General features: G+C 37.8%; 1 protein-coding gene across 1 annotated transcript in view; it reads left to right on the plus strand.

The window, feature by feature from the left end:
- The window catches only part of LOC128740442 (dual specificity calcium/calmodulin-dependent 3',5'-cyclic nucleotide phosphodiesterase 1-like), a 167462-nt gene that overhangs the window by 63076 nt on the left and 80542 nt on the right, over positions 1-23844 (plus strand). The window contains exon 2 of the mRNA XM_053835980.1: positions 18109-18471. Coding sequence (XP_053691955.1) covers positions 18109-18471 — 363 coding nt within the window. The remainder of the gene's footprint in view (positions 1-18108; positions 18472-23844) is intronic.

Below are 23844 nucleotides of genomic sequence, written 5' to 3' on the forward strand. Positions count from 1 at the left end.
CAAACGGATGTCATTTATACTGATTTGTCTGCGGCGTTTGACAAAATCAATCATGCTATTGCGATAGCTAAATTGGAGAGACTCGGTATCAGCGGCAGTATGTTGCATTGGTTCAGTTCGTACCTCGTAGGTCGCCAACTGATTGCGACTGTTGCAGGTTTTGAATCAAATGCGTTTCCGGCCTCATCTGGAATCCCACAAGGTAGTCATTTAGGACCGTTAATCTTCCTATTGTACTTCAATGATGTCAACTATGTACTCAGAGGTCCTCGTTTATCCTTCGCCGACGATTTGAAGATGTACTTGAAGATACGTTCCAAGGACAATGCAATTTGTCTTCAACAAGAGCTTGAGACTTTTACGAATTGGTGTAATCTGAACTGCATGCTTGTCAATCCTGAGAAGTGTTCCATTATTTCTTTTGCCCGGATCAGAGAACCCGTCATTTTTAACTACAAGCTACGCGGTACAGAAATCCAACGTGTCGACCAGGTAAAGGATCTCGGCGTTATTTTGGATAGCCAGTTATCGTTTAAACGGCATATTTCTTACATTGTGGACAAGACATCCAGAACATTAGGATTCGTCTTCCGCATCGCTAAGAGCTTCACTGACGTCTATTGCCTCAAGGAATTATACTGTGGACTCGTCCGTTCGACTCTTGAGTACGGTTCCGTTGTCTGGCATCCATATTACCAAAACGGGATGCAAAGGATTGAATCAGTTCAACGCCGCTTCTTACGCTTTGCTCTCCGTCGTCTACCATGGCGAAATCCGTTCCAGTTGCCGAGTTACGAAAGTCGCTGCCGATTAATACATTTGGAGACACTACAGACACGAAGGAACATCGCAAGAGCTCTGTTTGCTGTCGACACGTTGCAGGGAAGAATTGATTGTCCTGCTATTCTTGGGGCGATTGATCTAAACGTGCGTCCCAGGGCACTGCGGAACAACTCAATGCTGAGGGTACCTTTTCAACGCACCAACTACGGACGAAACAGCTCATTGACTGGTATACAGCGAGTTTTCAATCGGGTTGCATTCGCTTTTGATTTTAATTTGTCACGTGAAACGGTCCGTCGTAACTTCTCTATGTTTTTTTCAACAAATGACGACTAAGAAAATTGTTAGTGTTTGTAATTGTAATTTCTTGACTGTGTGTGTTAGATTAAGCTACTTATCCATCATTGGGACTATAGTCTGTTGATGTCGACTTAATAAATAAATAAAATAAAATAAAAAAAAATTCACGTGAATGTTACATGAAAAGAGTGATGGATGAGAATTACCTATGTTTTCACGTAAACTTGACGTGCCGATTTTTTTGAGTGTAGTGCGTCGTCTAAGATGGCTATTTAGTAGGGGAACTGGGGATAAAATGAACACCCTTAGCAATTTCGTCATTTGCTCCTCCAGGAACCAACAAAATACCGAACTCATTACACAAATTAAAAGTTGGACTCATATTCTTCGTAGTAAAATCTAAAGATGCTTGAAAAAAGACGTTTAGTAGTGAAAAGTTCTTTATTTTCGAAAGTGTCACATTTGAGCCTGATTTTTTTTTTGTGTGGGTAAAATGAACATGCAGTGGGGGCAAAATGAACTTGTCATAGAAAACTAAAATTAACATGCAGTTTGGATAAATTAAACATTATTTTACATTATCATCGTTATACTTAAGCTGTAGATATTCAACAGGGCTTTTGGGACTAAAATGGGACTCCATAAAGTTAATATAATGTATCTTCACCATGTTCATACTATGTTTGACTCTCAACTCGTTTTATCGGTCATTTTTCGCCATTTTTCGAGAGACTCGATTGTTTTTATTGCTTGGATTGTAATTAGGTCGTGGCTACAGATAAATGGAAAATAAAACTCGTCATACACACTGTTCATTTTGCCCCCATAATGATGTGTTCATTTTACCCCAAAACACAAATTGTTTTCAAGAGTTGATTTTAAACAAATAGTTGATTAAAATATTTGGAATTTTCGACAGATCCGCAGGATAGTGATAAGCAACCAACACTAAATGTACGAATACAGGTATAGCTCGATAGTACGTACCCTCGTTAGTACGTACCCTCGATAGTACGGACCCTCTATAATACGTACATTTTGCCTCGATAGTACGTATCCTCGATAATACGTACATTTTGCCTCGAAAGTACGTACATTTTCCAGCAACATTTTATTTGCTTCATTCGAAGCTTTACAAAGGGCAAAATCTATGATTTAAAAAAATTAAAAAATAACTGCTATATTAAATCAATACCACTAAAATATATATTTATTTAATAGTGTATGCGAATTTGCAAATTTCATGCAATATTAAGCATAATACAACAATGCTTCAAAGCCTGAAATTGTGACTCGATAGTACGTACATTTCGGTAATACGTACGCTAAACGAAGCAAAGGTGTACGTCCTATCGAGGTATACCTGTAGTTGAAATTTTATTTGTTTCTCCAAAAAAGCTTATTTACTAATAGTAATTACCATCGGCGTCAGATTCCAGCAAATATTTTTTACTTTTTCAATTTTTTTCACATTGAAAAGCTTATGTCACCAAATAATGTCTCAAACAGCTTAAAATACTCTTAGGAGAAGAAACCTATTGATTTGGAACAGATTTTATTCGGTTTACTGGGAATTTGGCTACCTGTTCATTTTGACCCCCCCCCCCGTTCATTTTATCCACAGTTCCCCTAATAGAATCACTATTGCCGTTACGGCAATTGCCTGTAGCTCGGATTGAGACAATTTGATGTTATTATTGATGTCTGCTACAAACCAGCCCATCGTGCATTATAACTTTGTTCAGTTCAATTTGTTGTGCAATTTGACTTTTAATAAATATTTCGTGCAAATTTGCTTAGTTCAATTCGTTGCACACTTTAGCTTTTTGCTATTATTTCACGCAATTTCACGGTCTTGACGTCGTCTTGTCACGGTCGCCATGTGATGTGATGTCGTCGGATTTAGCAATGGATGTAAGCTGCATTGTCAACTGATTTACGACGCGGAAATGCAGGATGACGGACTAATTAAAACAACTATTCCAAGCTAATGACACGCGCAAGTTGTACGTAAAAGTGAACCAAACTCGTAAGGGCTACGCACCGAAACCATGACATGTGTGAGGACGTGGCGCAGTGGTTTAAACAGCCAAAAAACCTGACGTTTTTAAGAGGAAAAACGTGAATAAAATGCTATACTATCTATAGCAAAGTTTTTGTATGTCATCAAAAGCAACTTTTGGCATGAATGAATTTTTGATTAATCCACCTAAAAAGAAGATAAAAATTTTATTTTTTCCACTATTTGATAAAACAATTTTCGGCGTTCGGCACTATTTAATTAAACGGCGTTTTCGGCAAACTTGTAGAAAATAAAATTTGAAAAATCTTTGTCGAAGTCACTTTGGGCCTTCAAAATCTTAAATTTTTTAGTTTTTAGATGATGTTCATACAAAAACTATTGTACACAGTTTATTATAAGAGATAGAGCCTAAGTGACTTCGGCAAAGATTTTTCAAATTTTATTTTCTACAAGTTTGCCGAAGAAGCCATATTGTTTTACCAAATCGTTGAAAAAATAAAATTTTTATCTTCTTTTTATGTGGATTAATCAAAATTTCATTCATACCAAAAGTTGCTTTTGATGACATACAACAACTTTGCTATAGATAGTATAGCATTTTATTTACGTTTTTTCTCTTAAGAACGTCAAGTTCGCGTTTTTCGCTTTTTAAACCACTGTGCGAGGGTGGGAATTTGATCACAAATAGGTGCGAGGAGGTCAACAGGTGGAAGCAGTTCTTCGATGAGTACTTAAACAGCGAAGTTGCAGAAGTTGGTGGAGCGTAAATTTACCTGGGAGTGCCAATGGAAGATATTGTTATCCCAAAAAACACTGGCAATGGTTATTTCCAAGATTTGAGATTAGAAGAAGCTATCGGAGGAATGGATGGAAGAAGTGATTTGTACCATCTACAAAAAATTGATCGGCTCGACTGCTGCCACTTTCACGGTATAACGCTGGTAAACGCCGTCTACAAGGTACTTTTCCAGATCGTGTTACACCGACTGTCACCAATAACACAAGGTTTCAAGGCAATTATCTTGTAGAAATGTCCGGAGTACAACGTGCCCACTCAACAAATTTTAATTGACTTCAAAGCAGCATACGATGCAGTCGATCGAGCTAGCTATGGCAGATAATGCACGAACACGGATTTCCGGACAAAATGACGCTACTGATCAGTATCGTGCGCATCTCGGAGACACTCTCGAATCCCTTCGAGTCACGCTAAGGGTTGAGACAAGCTGATGGCTTATCCTGCATGCTGTTCAACATCGCTCTTGAGGGGATAACCGGCGTGCAGACATAGACATAGTAACCAACGCCTAGGCTTCTATCATAGCCAGGCGGAAACAATTTACAATGATCTAGACTGAAAGCGAATTATAAAAACATTCAGACAATTGTGATAAAGTTGAGAAAAATCAAAAATATAATACAAGCATTAGTGAATGTAGAAAACCCTGAAATAAAATTAATCAGAACTAAATCTAATTAGAGGCATTTATGGCTACGTTCATATAAAATTGATCAAATATAAATTAAATTTGACAAAAGACAAATTTTAAATTAAATAAACATAAATGAACTTATTCGGAGAATATGATAAAATGAAAATACTAATACGGATTCGAGAAAACTTAATCGCAATTTTTAAGTCGTTCATCGCGTGATGCATTAGCTGACAAACTAATAAATAGAAAACCCGCTGTTCTATTGAATAAAATAATTTTTAAATTGTTCAAAAGAAGGTCACACACTGAGTGGACTCAATAGGACACCACACGAACCGTTGCCTTTTAAGAGATGACGCTTTTCTAGTGATAGTTAAATCAAAATTTCTCCCTTATCTATGTTTACCTATTTAAAAATCAATCACTAATCACATTTTATTTACGGTACACACAGTTACTCTGTTATGCTTAATTTTCATAACTTCTGTCCAATTTAGATACAAAACAAACTTTCCTACCTTTTATACCCATCTTACTACCATTCTTCCGTGAGCCCGGGAAAGTGATTTTGATTCCGTACGAGAGCCGGGAGCTGAATATGTTTGCGACATTTCAATTCGAAGAAATGTAATTTCGCAACGTGAACGCGATAATAAAAACAATGTTTACCAACTATTTATTGGTTCAGGCGTCAAACGTTAGATTGCGATTAGCGATAAACACAAAAGAAACAGATGCATGAGAGAGTACTGTTGCTGCGCTAAGTAAATTTATTGTCGTGCGAAATTGGGCTGTTTCCAATATGTACAGTATGCGTTACAGAGTAACGGCATCTGTTGTAGTCAACAGGGAAACATTGATAGTTTCAAGCTTACTCTCACGCGTTGCGCATTATGAAACACTAGCCCCAACTTCTGTTTTATTATCAGAAACTAGAGCCGGTGTCCTGTTGAAACCAACGGAGATATCGGTGATGTTCGTTGGTTTTCAACGCAATAAGAAATTATCTGTACCCGCAGAGTTTCAATTTAATACTTTCTTGACGTGCTGAAAGATCTATTGCTTCCAATTTAATCTATATTTTTGAAGCACCCGAACTAAAAATAGTACCAGAGGTGGTAGGTAATCTTACAGAATTGTGGCCTTCTTCAAGATTTACTTCTATTATAGATGGCATGAATCTGTCCTGTCAAATACTCGCTCGAATTAGGGGCTGCAGCTAGCGCTGGGTGGTGCTGTTCGCTCACCGCAATCCGGCCGGCCTTGTTCCAATCAATTTAGTTGATTTTTGGTAGGTGACAAGCTTATGAAAGGCTCCAACAGCACACAACAATCAACTCCTTTAGCCATACAGCTGAGTTGAAGGATTTGCGATGGGTGGACAGCACCGCCCACCGTTTTGTTTGGGGAGGCTTATTATTAAGCCAGAGTTTTCAAGCTTTGTTATAAAACGTATACAGGAGCTTTTCTATGATGAGTGACGTGAGGCAGCAAGTTTTCTTTTTTTTCGGCGCACTTCCTTCGGTGTTATATGCGTTGGGTTGAATACCGTGTGAACTTTACAGCAAACCTAGACCTTTTTCGCATTGATGAGAACGACATCCGAGAACATGATAATAGATTCGTAATTAATTCGCTTGGAAAAGCGCGGAATAAGTTTTCTTGTCGTGAAGTAGTTATTCTTATTCTTATTATTCTTATTAATACCAACACAGCCACAATAAAGGATTCCTGGAAATAATTTTAAATTATTTCTAATTATAAAAATATTTCAAATTATTTTCTTGTCTGTATTAACATTTGCAAAATATCAGAGATATATTGCAAAAGTTTAATCGGCCAGGCCAACTGTGAAGCATTGCCGCAAAGACGATTATAAGAAATAAATCTTGTGTGAATAAGTTATTCATACATAGATGCATTTCAAAATCCACAGGGGAAGAAGAAACGGGGACGTCTCGTACCAACCGTTTCTGATTAACTGTAAATTTGTTTCGTTGGGAGTATCTTTGCTAATAAAGGTTAAGTGATACTCCGGACACTCGGGGATGAACTTATGGCATTTAGACCAAAAGCCCGGCTGCTATTGGCCAAGGTTATAGCGCCTTATTTCGCTCACTGAAAATATATAAAATACACCAGCAACCCAAAAGTAGATAATAATTTTGGAATATATAAAAATTAACTGTGCATAACTGTACAAAATTCGCCGTCACCGTCACTTAAAAATTGTCGAAGAATAACTGAATCAAGAATCTTCGAAACAAGATGTCCGAAGAAACGAAAACTCTCCCCTCCGGGAAAATAGAAGACTCCAAACTTACATTGCCCTTTGATTTCACAGTAGAGTATATAAAGAATAAATAAATTCAGTGGGGGTAATCAATATCCATTCAAAGCAACACTCTAAACTGTACTTCGAGAGCCAGAAAATGTAACTCGAAAGATCGCACTCGCATGAATTGCGATGATTACTTTACACTGCACAATAACCGTTAGGGAAATGTTAAAAGTTTTAATAATGAACGAAAAACGAAAAATTCGACGTCAAAATTTTTTACACCCGTTCAGGCTCATCATAGTTTCATTTGTATCTTTTTTTCTTGTCGTGAAGTAGTTATCGTGAAAAACTCTGCTATAAAAATCCACCACTTTTTATTAATCTGTCAGTGAGTCGATGGTTCACAGGAAACGTTCGTAATCATCAGATAACGCTGCCCAGCGCAAACGTTTTGCCAACATAACTCCAACAAAATACTGCATTCCATCTTCCATCGTGAAAATCTCAATTATGCATGAAAGCTCTTAGCAGTGATTCACCTCATTTTACCATCCTCCCTTAGTTCTCAGTAGTTGAGTGCTCAAGCGTTTCAGTTGAAAGGGGATGGTTAACCATTTCAGCTCTATCATTTGGAATCATTATTGCTCATTATTACTTATTATTATTATGTTTTATTGACAAAAAAAAACAAAAACATGTAGAGTCTTACTTTTTCAAAAAAGAAAAACATATCTGCGAAGTAATGGCTATAAACGATACGAAAAAGGTTCTAGTTAACAGGTGTGCTCGAGATGGTTTTCTAATCGAATCAATATGTCTGCTTAGGGAGCATTTACAACCCGTATAAATTGAAATTTGACACTTTTCAATCCCGCGTGCCTTCTTGTAGATTATTCCTAATGGAATTTGGGCGTCCTACATCCTCCTACAAATTTAAGCAGGTAGATTTTTTCAGACTCAATAACTGACTAACTAAGCGAGGAAAAAAGAAAATATGCACATCTTTTGTAGAATGTTTTACACTTTTGACAAGAAATAAAAAATCAGGTCGAAGTTTCCATGTAGTTTTCCTAGATAAACTACACAACTAAACGCCAATTCAGGGCTCTATCAGTGTTTTAACTCCTGCGAGTTCAAACTACAAGAGTACTTCTCAAGCGCAAAATATGTTTTGAAATGTTTACCTTAACATTTGGATTAACAATTGTACGCTGTGTTTACAATTATTTGTGTTGATAACAGTCCTACTTCGAAGTTTCTACAGAAACTCTTACTCTGTCTTTGCCCCGAAACAAACAATTGTAAGATTTATTCCGAACGTAAATATTAATGAAGCAGTCTGGTTCATAAAAAAAATATGACAACGTCTGGATGTTGTTTGGAACAAATTTATGGGCTGCTCAAATCTTAAAAATTCGAATGATTTCTGGGTGAACGTTCCACCCCGGTGTGCCGGCGGGCAGAACACGTTACGAAGATGACACACGAATAATGTACGAATTTCGTGGAACACACTGGACGACCCATCTGCTTGATGTAAGCATAAAATTTACCAAAAAACATTCTGTATTCTTTTCTTTTCTCTTTTCTGTTCAAAGGAATATACTACCAACGTTTATTCCATTTCAGAAACCACTCATCAAATGGTCGCAGCAGATTTCCAACCTACATCAAACAAGCTTTACAAACCCACATGAATGAAATAATTTGTTTCATTTACTCTAATTGAAAGTTATACCACCCTCTTAATGAATGGATGTATGGATATGGGGTGAGTCTAGAGTTCAAGGACAACCCATATAAAATTTCAGCACATCGATAATGTGGGTAAAATTGTCTAAAACTTGCTACGTTCAAGGGCAATTGATAACTTATTTACTTCATTAACACTCAATGAGCGATAAAGCGCCACTCTTAAACAAATTTTAAAGTTTTTCCATCCTCCATGCTTTACAAGTAACATCCCACACTGTATCTCATGCGTAACAATCCAACAAGCTCCCTAACGATTACTTACCACTATCATTGGCAGAAATCGAGACTGTAGTAAACACAACCCCTTACCAACTGAAATGGTGCTCTTTGTTAGACGCCCTTCCATGTCGAAATCATAAAATTGCAATCTTGTGGGATGGCTGTAAGGCCACGTACTCGAACGATAACATAACACAACTTGCTCCTCGACAAGACTTTCACGTTCCAGATCATTGGTTCTAATTCTGCCGGCTGAAGAAAACGTGAGCGTGAAGTCGAATGCGTAGACGTAAGATTTTAGACAATGAACGAAGCGAGAATCAAATAGGTACATATATCAGGATGCTGGGAGTTCAATAACGGCAAGACGGTACCTACCTACATGTTTCTGAGAAAGGATATCCACTATGGTTAATACATTTCACTAATTGATGCTTCATTATAAAGGAATACGAGCATAGAGTTCATACATACCGATAAATATGCTAAGGTAATAGGTTATTAGCAGTACTGTCATCATCATTAGTTCATTAAGAATGTGACTTATCATAATCGCTAATTTCAACATACTAGAAATTTTGGTTGTTTGTTATTTTGCGAAAGTGGAATTTTATTCAACTACTTTCAAGTTGTATGCCATTTGATGACAGGAGAGGACAACCGTACAAAAAAATTGATGATATTATACCTTGTTATCCAAGGTCCTGACGTCTACCATTTGTTCTATTCTCATTCAATCGTATATAAATTATGAGTACAAAGTGCTGACACTGGAATTCATACTCACCAATCACTACAGTAGAAATGAAAACGGTTTATGGTCTCTGCCAAATGTGCGCAGTGGCACACGTTTAACAGAAGAATTCATACTCGTTTAGAACAGACATGTTTTAAGGTGAATTGGCTTAAAGCCAATTCCGATTTCGGCAGGGATTTTTTGCAGTGCTGGCGGTAAAAATCTAGCGGCATCCTTCGCTTCTCCGTTATTATGTTGAAATAATCTGTCTAATAATCGTTAAAGTACAATCCGTGCACGAAAACACACTTACATGCTATGTGGCAATAACATTGACATTTTTCCATTTTCTGTTTAATGCTTGCGACCATGAGAATAAGAAGATCTACATCGTTAAACCAGCAGCAGCCATACTATCAGAACCAACATTTCAATAGATTATTCCGATAATAATTGTCTTACATCTTTCATAGTAGTCATTGACAACTTGTCATTGCATCGTGTCTTCGTTTTCTGAATGTCATAATATGTAAAATCAGTTGAATGGCTTTTAAGCTCAACACGATTTGTGATTCGATGCCCGGTTTAAATTAGTGCATGTTGTCATTTCGTGTATCAATATCATACAGATAATTTACTTGTATTCCGCAACAATACCATACGTCACGGACGGAATTGTTTGACAACCATTCATTTCCAGATAACATCATGTGACACATGAAATGAACAAACGAAACGACAATAAATAAATGGATATCTTCTTCGTCATGTCATACGGTCTCAGTGGCATTCAAACTTATGCGATTTCTCACCAGTACGTGATAGTTATTTTACATCATCCATTGCTCCCCCACAAACATAGTCCGTACGGTTTTATGCTCCCTCACGCCGGCATCCCATGTCATATGTGCCCCTTATGCTTGTGAATCGTATTGTGACCGTACACCGACCGAAAATACCGAGCATCCGGCTGGAAAGCCGTATCTGATTTCCGCTGTCAACGCGCGCCCGTAACATGCATAGCTCAAGGATATCATGGCCTTGAACAAAACCCCCCGGAGTGGCACGATTCGACAGATCCATCGGTTGATTTGATAGCATTTATCTCCGACACGAATAGGCCAATAACTGTAATCTTGATCGAGCGACAAAAAGAGCGAGAAAATTGCCGTCAGGGTTCCTCCCACATTCGCAAAAATGTAACCTGCCTTTCGGGTAATGGTTCAGATTAGGCAAATAGTAAAATCATAAATCTCGTAGTTTCTCTAAGGTGACACAATTGCTGTGAGCAATATTTGTGTGATTTTATTTGCTTTTGTTTGCTGCAGGATGGTTTTAATCTCTGATACTATGAAAAATCAACAAACACTAATTGTGTGGAAAACATTACATTACATTCTATGTTTGAAACCTTCACATGCACATCCAGCTCGGGTGGTGCCTTCCATTAATGTAATTGAAGTCATCCACAAGAGCATAGCAATCAAAATAACCATGTCACTCCATCTAACTAATGACTAACCGCTCCATTGACATACTGCTAAATTGCTGCCGACATGATGGCGAAATTACCCGTAATATTCGATGAAGCTAGTCATTAAATATATGCTTTGATGATGTACAAACCAAAGGATAGTGGACAAAGGACGCTTCCAGCTATGAACCTTCGCAGTGCTAAGTACGCTTTCAAATTAAAATGTGTCATGATTGATCGAATGTATGCCGCGTACGGTACCGAAAGTCAACGAAGGATGAAAATGTTTTCAAAGTTTTGAAGAGGCGAATCAGCTATGTTGGGTAGCATCAAGGAACATGTCAAAAGTTGGATGGATTTCATGTGTATTTTGACAACCCTTAACCGATTTAAATGTTAATGAAACGATCAGCATAATGCTTTAGCATAATCGGTACATGTAGGATCATAACAAATTGGTGACAAATTAATTTAAGCGTTTGTTATTCAAAATATAGGCTTTTATCACACATTAGTAATAATAAACCAGTACACATACGATTTGTGTCTAAGGATCATAGAATTTTATTAAATTTTGTACAAGAGCATAGTTTATGGAAGCAAAACGCAATATTTCAATATCGCCACCTTTTACAGAACACAAAAAATATCCAATTGAGTGAGCGTATTATATAACAAACATCCAAAAAAGATTTCTCTGCAATCGACAAACAAGATTAAAAAATTTCGGGGTAATATTTTTATTCGAAGATTGAGAAATTTTGCTGAAACTTTTAAGAATTGGTACCTATTTCGAACTTGATGAAGCAAGTCGAAGACGAAAGACGTATCTGTCAAAATAGAGACTAGATAGTGGATTTAAAAGGTAACCCAAATAACAATTCCAAATTCGCTTGCTTTTTGTTTGAATTTTAAAAAGGTTTTATTGCGGTAATAATATAATAATTAGCTCTGGTTTTATCATGATATTCCGCAATAACAAGATGATACGAATCAAAATATACTTGTAGTCAGTGATGGCAAAAACTCAAAATCTCAAAACTCATCACAAATCAAAATCAACTCACGCGTGAGTTTTTCTGTTTTCATAGCAAGAAGCACAAAACACACACATATTTCTTCCCGCTTGATCACATTCTGCTTTGCTTCAACTGCTCAACCCGGAGCTATACACATATACATACAAATTCGTTGTTGAACAGCGTAGGCATTCTCTCGTGCGATACGTAGATGTGAGTGAGCGTGACTGAATGAATCTCTAAATAAATCGCAAAGTGAAACTAAAACGCACATTTAAATTACATGTTTATCTAATTATTATTAGGCTTGTTACTTTCTAGTTAAGAAAATGTCGATTTCCGCGAAGGAAAAATGTAAATTCCGCCAATATGTTTGCCATCGTAATTCATGATTGTGTGCGGCATTTTTCGATGCTGATGTTTTCTCTGGCGGTAGATTCTCTTTCGCGCTCTAGTTCGTTGTATGAAACACCAGCTGTGGAAGAATTAAGCAAAACGCTCACAGCTGAATTTGGTTTGGTTCCATTTGCTTCCCTAGTTATGAGGATATTTGTATTTCATTTGTATAGAAGCCCCCCAACTATTGAAGTCCCGTCCTAAAGAGGGGAGGGGTCTCAATTCACCATAGAAAAAATTCTTGCCTCCAAAAACCTTCACATGCCAAATTTGGTTCCAGTTGTTTGATTAGTTCTCAAATTATGAAGAAATTTGTATTTCATTTGCAGGGAAGCCCCCCCTCTTAAAGGGGAGAGGGGTCATAATTCCCCTTCTAAAGAGAGGAGAGGTCTCAATTTACCATAGAAAAGATTCTTGTCACCAAAAACACTCACATGCCAAATTTTGTTCCATTTGCATGATTAGTTCTCGAGTTATGAGGAAATGTGTGTTTCATTTGTATGGGAGCCCCCCTCCTAAAAAGTTAATGGGTTCTAATGCATCATAGAAAAAATTCATGGCTACAAAAATACCCACATGCCAAATATGGTTCCATTTGATTAATTAATTTTAGAGTTATGAGGAAATTTGTATTTCATTTGTATAGGAGCACCCCCTCCTAAAGTGGGGAGGGGTCTCAATTCACCATAGAAAAAATTCTTGTCTCCAAAAACACCCACATGTAAAGTTTTGTTCCATTTGCTTGATTAGTTCTCGAATTATGCAGAAATTTGTGTTTCATTTGTATGGAAGCCGCCCCCCCTCTTAGTGGGGGAAGGGGTCTCTAACCATTATAAGAACTTTCCCTGGCCCCAAAAACCCCTATATGCAAATTTTCACGCCGATCGGTTCAGTAGTTTTCGATTCTATAAGGAACATAGGGATAGACAGACAGACAGACAGACAGACAGAAATCCATTTTTATAGGTATAGATTTCAAGTTAACAAAGCTGGCTGTCTGATTTAGCTTTTTACCACAGCAAGCTTAATGCTTTATAACTTTGTGGAACAAAAACCAAAAGGTTATTGAAACTATGACGGTGGCTGTCCGGCAGCGAAAAGCATGATCGGTTTTATTGTTGCTTTCAGCAGAGCGTAATAAGACTACTTGAACTTATAACCTAATTCTCAAAAAGCCTCTGAAACCCTCTGAAGGGTGGACCACTTAGTTTGAAGTCAATTTTATAAGGATCATCAATAAGTTCTAGTGGAGTTCATAGTTTTATTAGCGCCAAAAAAAATTTAGTTGCCAAAATCTTTCCAAAATGTGCGGTGCTGCTATAGAATCGGTAAGATCGTTGCACTAGCACCGTAATTGTCCTGTACCCTAATAACCAGCTGCGAAGTCTGTCGATAAAGAAGGGTCAAGTTCTTAAGACGTTCATTTCCATGGATTTGCTTCGCTTTTCATTCAGATCTACAAAAATTGACGAAAATATTATAAAACTAAATATAAATAAAGTAAATTAAATAACGCTTACAAATTATTACGCACCCTAGGATAGAAAATATAATTATTACACGCAGTATATTCTTGTGAATTTTACTATTACATAACGATTTTGATAAATGATAACTGATAATTAAAAATATAGTCAACTATTATAAATGATCCTGAGAAACTAAAAAAAATATTGTTGCAGTAGGAAGGCCAGGTCACACCGCTAGGTGGATTAATTCAGATTTTTCATTTTAATGTGTCTACTCTCTTTGTCAGTTTCCCTCATTTTGTCCCCCAGCCACTTGTAAATCTAACTTGTTCCCGGTCATCCCTATAAATCGACAAACAACCGTTTTTGAACCTTACCTTTGTTAATGGTCACCCTATTCCCCCTTTCAGAAATCCAGCAACTTGTACAATGTCTATCATTCCCACTGCAAGAAAAACGCGCCTCTTTGCCCATTTGAACCTTTCTTTCCCCTTGTAAGAGACCATCTCCCTCTTTTGTCAACCCCCCTGCGCTGATTCTTTTATGCCAAAATACGTGTATTTGACAAACGACGTTTAATGAAGAACAGTCCAGAAGTTTCGGAGCTATGGCGAAACATACAGTCATACTCACGTTCTTCGTCCCCTACTTGTCGATTCTTTTCCAGTCAGCTCCCTCTTCTGTCACGTAGCTAATTATGCATTGGTTTGCTCTATGAAAATCACTATAATGAAAACTAAACAAAGGTCTTTTTATCATATATTCCTCTTCGGTGGAATCCTCTCTTTTCTCAAAGTTATTTGCACAACTGCAATCGGTTTAAATGTAAGAAAACACAACCCCTTTTACTTAGCCCCTTGATAGGGTCCCCCTTTTGGCAACCTCTCACTGCTGATTCCCTTATGTCAAGTGTGCCAAGTTTGATGAAGAGCCTTCCAGGCATTTCGGAGTTAGAGCCTCCCTGTTACGAACACCCCTCCCTCTTATCAACCCCCAGTGCTGAATACCTTATATCAAAGAATATGTGTGCCAATTTTGGTACGGATCGGTCAAGGCATTCTGGAGTTATGGTGGAACATACAAACAAACTCACACTCTCTTTTATATATATATATATATATATATATATATATATATATATATATATATCTTAAATAGGATAGCACAGACAGAAAAATGTCAAAATTTTAGACAAACCGGATACGAATATGATACACAAATTGCAAAAGAATAATACGGGAGACATACAAAAAAGACACAGATTAATACAAAAACAACACAATTCACAAGATCATAATTTTTATTAGGACATATAGATAGCGTAGCAATAAAACCAAAATTTCACCAAATTAAGACATGAAAAGAACGACGCACTGTGGTTCAAGATTGCAAAAAGTGGAATCATAAAGTCTTTTACTTTCATTTCATCAATATAGTGTCTTTGGCACTTTTGTTTGTATGAATATACCCCGCATAATCTGAAAGTAGCAAAAGTTAATCAAAAGTCAAGAAATTAAATTTCTTGTGTTAGGAGATAGACATGGTTTCTTGAGCAAAGTTGTAGAAAATGTAAAAACAAGTAACTTTGCTGAAGAAATAGAATTTCTATCTCCATCGGGAGCAGAGTTATAGAGTATCTTCTTTGAAAATTTCTTTGAAAGTTGCCTAAAATTATTGTACCTTAACTTTTGTTAGTTGCGTTTTACAACAATACAGTGTTTTAGGCCAATTTTCGAAATACTTAAAACACACGTTTTTACCGTACTAAAATATGGGTTGACGGGGACGAGCGGCACATTTGTAGTACTTGACCTATGCTTCAAGGTGAAGCACTGATTATATGTCTCAACTTGTCCCATTCTATCCTATTGGCTTGTGAAGTTAACGAAAAATAATGCCTATATCTCTACACCCGATTGAGATAGAAATATTATTTTTCCAGCAACGTTGCTTGTTTTTACGTTTACTGCAACTTTTCCGAAGATTAAATCAACCCTAAAACCTATAAAAATAAAATGCTAGCTTAACATATTCTTTAGTTTATCTTTCATATTCTTCTTGCGGCTAATCAATTCAATGATTTGTAATTCAAACTTTAACCATTTATTATGCATTAGAAAAGATAAAATAGTGAGTTTAAAGCATCTTTAATGGCGTTAAAAGATTTTGATGATTCTACGATGTAAAACGCATATCCTTGTGCTTTGGCAACTTAGTCAGCCCCTGGTGCAAATTTCCATTAAAGATGAAGCTAATCAATCCTTGTTCTATATCATCTCACTTTTCCTAAACATTGAAGAAATAAATAATACATGAAAGTTATTTGCTGCTTTCCACTGGCAGCTGAATTGAAATTCGTATAGCTTACAATAAAAGTTTCTAGAGTCAATGAAAATTGCGACTGAGCTTCATCAACGATTTTCCGGCCAAAAATTTGTATACATTAAAAATTATGTCCTATCAACTCATCAACGTACTATCCGTGTCGCCGACCACAGAACTCATCACAGCATGAAAACGCAAAATAACTTCATTTGCATTGCTAAGCGGAATACATGCTGTGATGCTGTACTGTGGCGTAGCCCTTATCCGGCGGTCGATCGTTTCTTAGAAAACGCTTCAGAGCGGCGACCCAAAATAACATTCTGCTCAAATGCGTGTTTGTCGATAGTATTACCTACCAAACTTTTTCCTCCGAATGAGCGGTTGTTTGAGTTCGTGCAGAAAGAAACCCAACTTGACTGAAATTTAAACCTTCTAATAGAAGCCATTTTTTTCTATGCCACGTGAAATATTGTTGGCCGTTCATGAGGATAATGGTAATGGTGCTCGGGGAAAAATTAATAGACATACCGAGAGATAAATATTTTTTCTAATCTCGATAGTTGAAGCTATTCACTAGAGTATCAAGCATGAAAAGGAGAACTTTTATCTAGCGGGAAAACGGAATGTGAGTCTTCCGTTTCGGTCTGCTTCTCTCCGAACTGTAGAATATAAAACCAATCAATAATGTGCACTTTGTCAAGCATACTTACAGATTAGACCAAAGATATACTAATAAAAAAAATAAGTTTGATAAATGTGTTCAATTCGTTGTGCAAATATTATTCACTTGCTAAACATTCATAAATTGATTGATATGAACACGTTCGATGGAGGCGCATGCTAATACACAACGGTTGCCAAATGGAGGCGCACGGTTCAGGATGAATGTTGCACCGCGAATTCACAAATTCGCAGTCTACGTTATTGACCACCATGTTCGTTCATTGTGTTCGATATCCGAACTGAAGCTTTATTTTAGACTTGCTCGTCGTAAAATCGTTCGCTGCCATCTTATTGCACATGAATAAAGTTTTTAGATTTGTTACGTCTTCAGTAGATAATTTCTCGCCCACACTGCACCATAGAAAGTTGCTAATGTGCATAACTTTTTTGAGTTTTGATGTGAAAAATATTGCACCCACTTTTGTTTTCGAATTAATTCATGTGGAACCTTGCACGTGAACAACTTATTCGGGCTAGAATACGATCGCTTGTCCGCGAATAGGTGAGGAACACGAAAAAGTGAAAATAACAATCAGTTTCCAAGTAAAAAATTTAAACTAGGAACAAGCCTTTTATAAATCCCCAAATCCCTTGTTTTATCACGTACTATTTGCACGCTATGTGGATTGTATTTTGCATCGCAATCAAAACGCTGCTTGTCACAAAAAGAACGGACTTTGCAGCAAAACGAATCCACTGCAAATTTTCCGAACCGTTGGAAGAGTTTTCATATTTATTTGGCGTCAACGGTCAAACTGAGGATCTGCTGCTAGTCAGAAACAATGCTGAAGCAAATGAAGATGAAGCACCTGCCTTTGCTGTGGTCAATTATATTGTGCCAACTAAATTAATTCTGGTTTTTATTATATACCCTCTTGTAAGTTCCAGCAAAACAAGGGAACCCCTACTGCGGAGGTCAGAATTCTCATTCAAATTTGTGGTTATTCTGTTTAATTTGAAATCTGCATAGTATTGATGTTATAATTTATTCATTAAAATATCTTTGTGAACTTTGTCTTTTTCGCGGTAATACTTTAATGTGTGTGTTCCAATAACCCCTACTACCGATGTGACACCTCACCTTCGGTCGATTTTTCATCGAAATCGTTTTTCTTTTTTCTTCTTCTTCTCTTTTTTCCTCTTTTTTCCCTGCATTGAATCCATTACAGTGGCGAGCTCACCGGAGAACAAATTTACCAAAGATGATCTAACTGCTGTAGCTTCCCGCGAACAAACTGCGTGCTACGAAGCCACGTGTCCGGGATCCACGAACTACGGTGCTTGCGCTTCGTCATCGCCTTTAGCGGCGTCATCATCGTCTGCTGCAGGGACACCGCCAATACAACAACATCAACAACAACAGTCAGAACAACAACAACAACTGAGGCCATCGTCAGGCTCCAATTGCCATCCACTTCATCATCATCATCATCACCATCATCATCATCATTGCCATCAGTCGCCCACGGCCACAACCACAAGCCCTGGGCCATCACTAGCGGACTGCTGCTCACGTAATGGACAAATTGCAAGTAAGTGTCCGATGATTAAGTTCAAAGTTCAAAAGTGCTTATTTGGTGGATTGGAGCAGCAACTGTAGGGTACGATGCAACACATATGCATTGCCGGTGTGTGCTGACAGTTGGTTCACCTCCTCTGATGTTCTCGTTAAAATGATGGAAGAATTATTATCCTTCGAGCTCGCTCGATGACACCGGCAGGTAATCAATCTTCTGAAAAAGGAGCGCAATTACTGGTCAGCCCGGTTCTACCCTGGGGGCAAAACTTGAAAGTTTGTGGAAATGTAGAAACGTTTTGCAATTGAACTAATTAGGACCATGTCATTGGAGTGAAATTTAATTGCGCTCATCCTTACGTATAAAATGAACGACCTAAATCTGCATATCTTATTCCAATATGTTTAATTGTCTAACAAAAATTATAATACGGGTTCAAAGTTTAAACCAAATTACTGGTCGTACCACATACGCTGTGGCTATCAGCTACAAAAGGATTATTATACATAACCAATGAGTCTCTGTTAGTATTGGATGATCGTGTGTTCTTTCGTGCATCTGTCAAAAACACGTGTTTTCAATAAATCATTTGCCATATGCTACAAGGTATTTTTTTGAAATTTTACTCGATCAGATAGCTTGAAAGTACCAAAAATGAAGTGCAAAAGATAAGGAATTGATTATTCTCCATAAGAAAAAAGATGTATCAATTCGAAAAATTGGACGTGGGCTCAGTAGCTCAGATGAAGTGACTAGAAACTATTTGGTGAATACAGAAAAAAATGCTACGATTAAACTGAAGTAAAAAATTCTAAACTGTCAGCAAAGATTAAACGTCGCCATATAATTGGATCTTGCGCCACTTGGGTCGCCCAGGCACCTCAGAAGTAATAAACCGCTTTCGACCTAGTCAAGCTGATTAGCACGTTAAGCCCCTTGGTTGCTGATATCGGGGAGATTATTTAAAAAACCGTTTTCGTCTCACTGTAGTCCGGCATCTTTACGACATGTCCAGCCCACCACAATCTACCCCACCGACTTTCGCCGGATCGACGATGAGAATCTCATCAAACAGTGTTTCCGCCACTCCCCGCTAATAATTTGTACTCCGCCAAATATCGTTCGTGGTACCTTATGCTCGAGCACGACAAGGTCGCCTACATCCAGTGTTCCGGCTAGAACCGATCCAGGTCAAATAAAGTTTTTTTAAAGGTTGTAAAAGGGTTTGGTTTTGCGAAAGGTCAAGTAGAACTGAACTTCTGCTTGAAAACATTAGTCTATTCCATGTTGCTCTGATCAGTCCGCGAAATCGTGTTTGTGCATTATCTGCCAAAGTTGGTTTTGAATGACTGTATCATACGCTTATTTGAAATCGATAAATATGTGATACATGGGCACGTTGTAGTACCGACATTTCTAGATTTCTCGGATGATGAAACTTTGGTCCGTAGTGGCATGAGTTCCCGTGAAGCCCACCCAATAAATTTCTACTAAACCAGAATCTGGGAAATTATTTTGTTAGTAACATTTATCAGCGTTCAGTCGAGCCGTATACCCTTTTTGTAGATGGAACTAAGAATCCCTTGCATCCACTTCTCTACCAGCTTCTATTCCTTCCAGATCTTGGAAATAACCCAGCTTAGAGCCGTCGGCTCGATGAGATATCTACAGTGAATTTAAGTTTGTTTTTGCTGAATGCTGAAATTTTCCAGAAATCTCCTGTTCTGGTAAGGAATCTACAGCTGCCACTAGAAAGCCAAGGTTATCGTTACAAATCAGATTGTGAACTCGAAGATCTGTGAAAAGGAGTGATCAAACGCACAAGGACTCTATATAGTTTTGACCAGATTTCGCTAGTTGGTACCACAGCTGAGAGGCACTTCAGGGGTTCCCTGACAACTTGGTCGATTTAGTTGAAAAATACCTCAGCTCCCAATTGTTCCCAATTTCGCGCGATCGAAAAATATTGGGAAATTGTTAAACGGAAACTGAAAACGAATTTCCAGGTGCCTCGGGTAGTACAACGATGAAGAGGTGGAATAATATAATCACTTCGACTTAGATTGATCAAATCTTCCACATGATTGTGAAGAACGTGCTGCTCGAACCACAGATGCTGATAAATAGGTTGAAGAAAAGTGTGTTGAGAGGATAATGGAAGGTATTCGTGAAAAAATTCGGATTAAAACGGAAAAATTAAATAAATTGTGTGAAAATACAAGAAAATCATTGAATTTGGACTTTTTAATACTTCTCTTATATCAAACCACATCCGCGACTGCTGTAATTACCGCGGCATTACTCTAATCAACGCCGCTCACAAAGTGCTCTCCAAAACTTCCAAAATTTTAAAAGTTTCTAGCTAGCATTTTCATATGTACACAGAACGACAACGTGAATTTCACATTCGACATAAACTGAAATTCGATATATTTTTCCGTTAAATAAACAGCCTAAACCGGTTTTAAAGATATATTGTTACATCAATCCCAACCTAATAAACAAGCCTTCAAGTGAAACAACATGTAATTTTAGATGATTTGCAATGTTCCATTTATGTGCATGTCAGAAGACGTAAAATTATAAGATTTTTTCGAAGTGTATATATTAACGTCACAAACAACGATGGTCCGATCACTATGACTCAATTTTGATACATTTGACAGTACCGTCTCAGCCAAGCAAAATTTTACAAAGTTATTTACGGGACATTTGTAGAATGAAATGAATGAATAAAGTTTTGCAGTATTTTTTCTAGTTACGGAGCTACAATGCTAGTACCTCATTAGTAACTAAATGAACGTTCACAAAGCACTTTCACAAAGTAAAGCACTGCAAATACTTGAAATTTTAGAACTGATACGAACAATTTAAATGTGGCATATTCGGGTATTTTGCATTCACTTGCTCAGTAACCGTCTAATTTTTGCTATCTTTCTCTCCGTCTCTCAAATTAAATACAGTATAAGCTTCGTTTACAGCAGCATATTAGAAAGTTCATATTGGATTAATCGGTCTGGTTGTGATGTGCGTGGAAGGTTATAGTGTAAGTTAGAATTTTAAATTATCTTATACAATAGTTAGTTGTAAAAAGTCCGTTTCCGTTCATTTTGTTATGCTTTCATATAGTATAGTATAGAGGGTTAAACAAAATCAACATTCTCACGTTTAAATGCAAACACTTGACTAAGAAAACATTTGTTAACGTTGTAAGTAATTGTATGTGTAATGACGAAGATTGTTTAAATAATTGTAATGTTTTATAATAATAGTTGCTCCGAGGATGAAGGCATAGCCCTTCGAAACGTCAGCCGAAAACGTAAAATAAAGTTTTCGTAAGAAACCCGAGTTTTCGGTCTCCTTCCTTTAATACAAGTACAACGGTCTATTATAATTATCATACCGATAATTTAAGGAATAAGGAATACTTTTAAAAAAGTCACCTATATAGACATTTCTATACGATAAGATCCGATTAAGGCCGATTAGATTCATACAGATATACAACTTTGCGCTGAAAATCGTATGTTAGTCAGCAACTATCATTATAAACGATGAAATATCAACTTGTACGCTCTTTATTAGGCTTTGTTTACGATTCCAAATTTGTTAGGGTATTTACGATAATTTTCGTACATTTAGATGTAATTAAGAAAAACGCATAAGAATTCGTACGGCAGTATCAGGCGGGCTTTATGCTACGCATCATACTTTCACTCTCCGACAGATATTCCACGCATCATATGTTCGTGGATTTCAAGGCAGCATACGATACAGTCGAGCACGAACAATAATGGCACGAGAACGGATTTCCGGACAAACTGAATCGGCCAATCGAAGATACCTTGAGCGAGTGATGTACTATGTGTGTGTTTCGGAGGCACTCTCAAGTCCCGGCAAAGTCCGGCAAAGGGATGGACTGTCCAGTATTCTACATCGCTACTGAGGGTGTGACCCGGCGAGCGGGCATCGAAACGAAAAGAATGATCTTCAACGAAAGCAGCCAACTCCTAGCCTTCGCAGATGACCTCTACATCATTACTAGAAACCTTGGAATGGCTGAGTCAATCTACGCTAGACGGAACGGAAGCTAGGAGGATTGGGTTACAAATCAATGCATTGAAAATCAAATATATGGTAAGACGAGGTTCCAAAGAAAACAACGTTTGCCTCCTGTATACAACGCATTCTCCGCCGCACAAAGATGACGATGTACAAAACGCTACTCAGACTGGTAGTCCTCTACGAACTTAAGACTGTAATGTTGTTAACGAAAGACGTGCACTTGCCGTATTTGAACGAAAGATTTTGGGGATTATTTAGCGAATTACGCATGAACCACGAACCGTAGGGACTAGTTGGAGAGATGTCCATCGTACACCTAGCTAAAGTCGGAAAGCTCCGAAGGGCAAACCACGTCGCAAGGATGCCGGACACAGCGAAATCTGTTCTCTTCAAGAACCTCACTAGCATCTGGAATAGTGGGGTCAACATACTAGGTGGCTCGAGCAGGTTGAGGCTGACTTGCGAATGTCGAAACGCATAATTAACAGACGATGAATAACCCAAAACCGAGTCGGAGTTCAAGGCAGAACGTTTTCCGCTACCGCTGTTTTGGCGGTCGAAGCACCCAACTCCACGGAAGAAGGCGGTGCCAGTATTTGCGCGAAGTTCTCGGGAGATGATGGGTTGTCCAGCTGCCGCATGCCGAGCCCGTGATAGTCAGAGTTAATATCCGCACCCCACTGGAAACGTGATGTTAGATATAGTACGGTCAAGTGTTATCTAAACGACATTGTAGATATATTCACTTGGAAAAAAGGAGCTTCTGATCGCCCGGCTTCAAGAAGCTGCGAAGTTCATACATAGTTGGCCGATATTGGTTGTACAGGCCCTAGAGCCCTACCACCGGGTTTTACACTGATTCGCTACCGACTTTGGGGTTCACACACCCAATGACGATGCCGATCTTGATATCCCGCGGCGAACAGCAGTCGTATATTCCCTCTAGCTGCGCGTAGAATAGTTCCCTCCTATCGTCGGGTCTAGTTTTGTGCAGTCAGTGCAGGTTGATAATACTGTAATTGATTGGTAGAACCTCCGCACAGTGCGCACAGTGCAGCGCTTTTGTTCGTATAAATACCCCCCATGATCTGGGATTGTCAAAACTGAATCATAACTTACTATGATAAAAATAAAAACATAATGTTTTTGCATTAGTAGTTAGAAAAATGGTTCCTTCAGCAACGTTGTAGAAAATAAAAAAACACGCAATTTTGCTGAAGAAATAATATTTCTATTTCTATCCGGTGCAGAACTATAGAGTATTTTCTTGGAAAGACTGTTAAAAATTAGTTTTTCATACTTACCTTTGGTTGGTTGCATTTT

The sequence above is a fragment of the Sabethes cyaneus genome, chromosome 3 (assembly GCF_943734655.1).
Source record: "Sabethes cyaneus chromosome 3, idSabCyanKW18_F2, whole genome shotgun sequence".
Taxonomy (NCBI): domain Eukaryota; kingdom Metazoa; phylum Arthropoda; class Insecta; order Diptera; family Culicidae; genus Sabethes; species Sabethes cyaneus.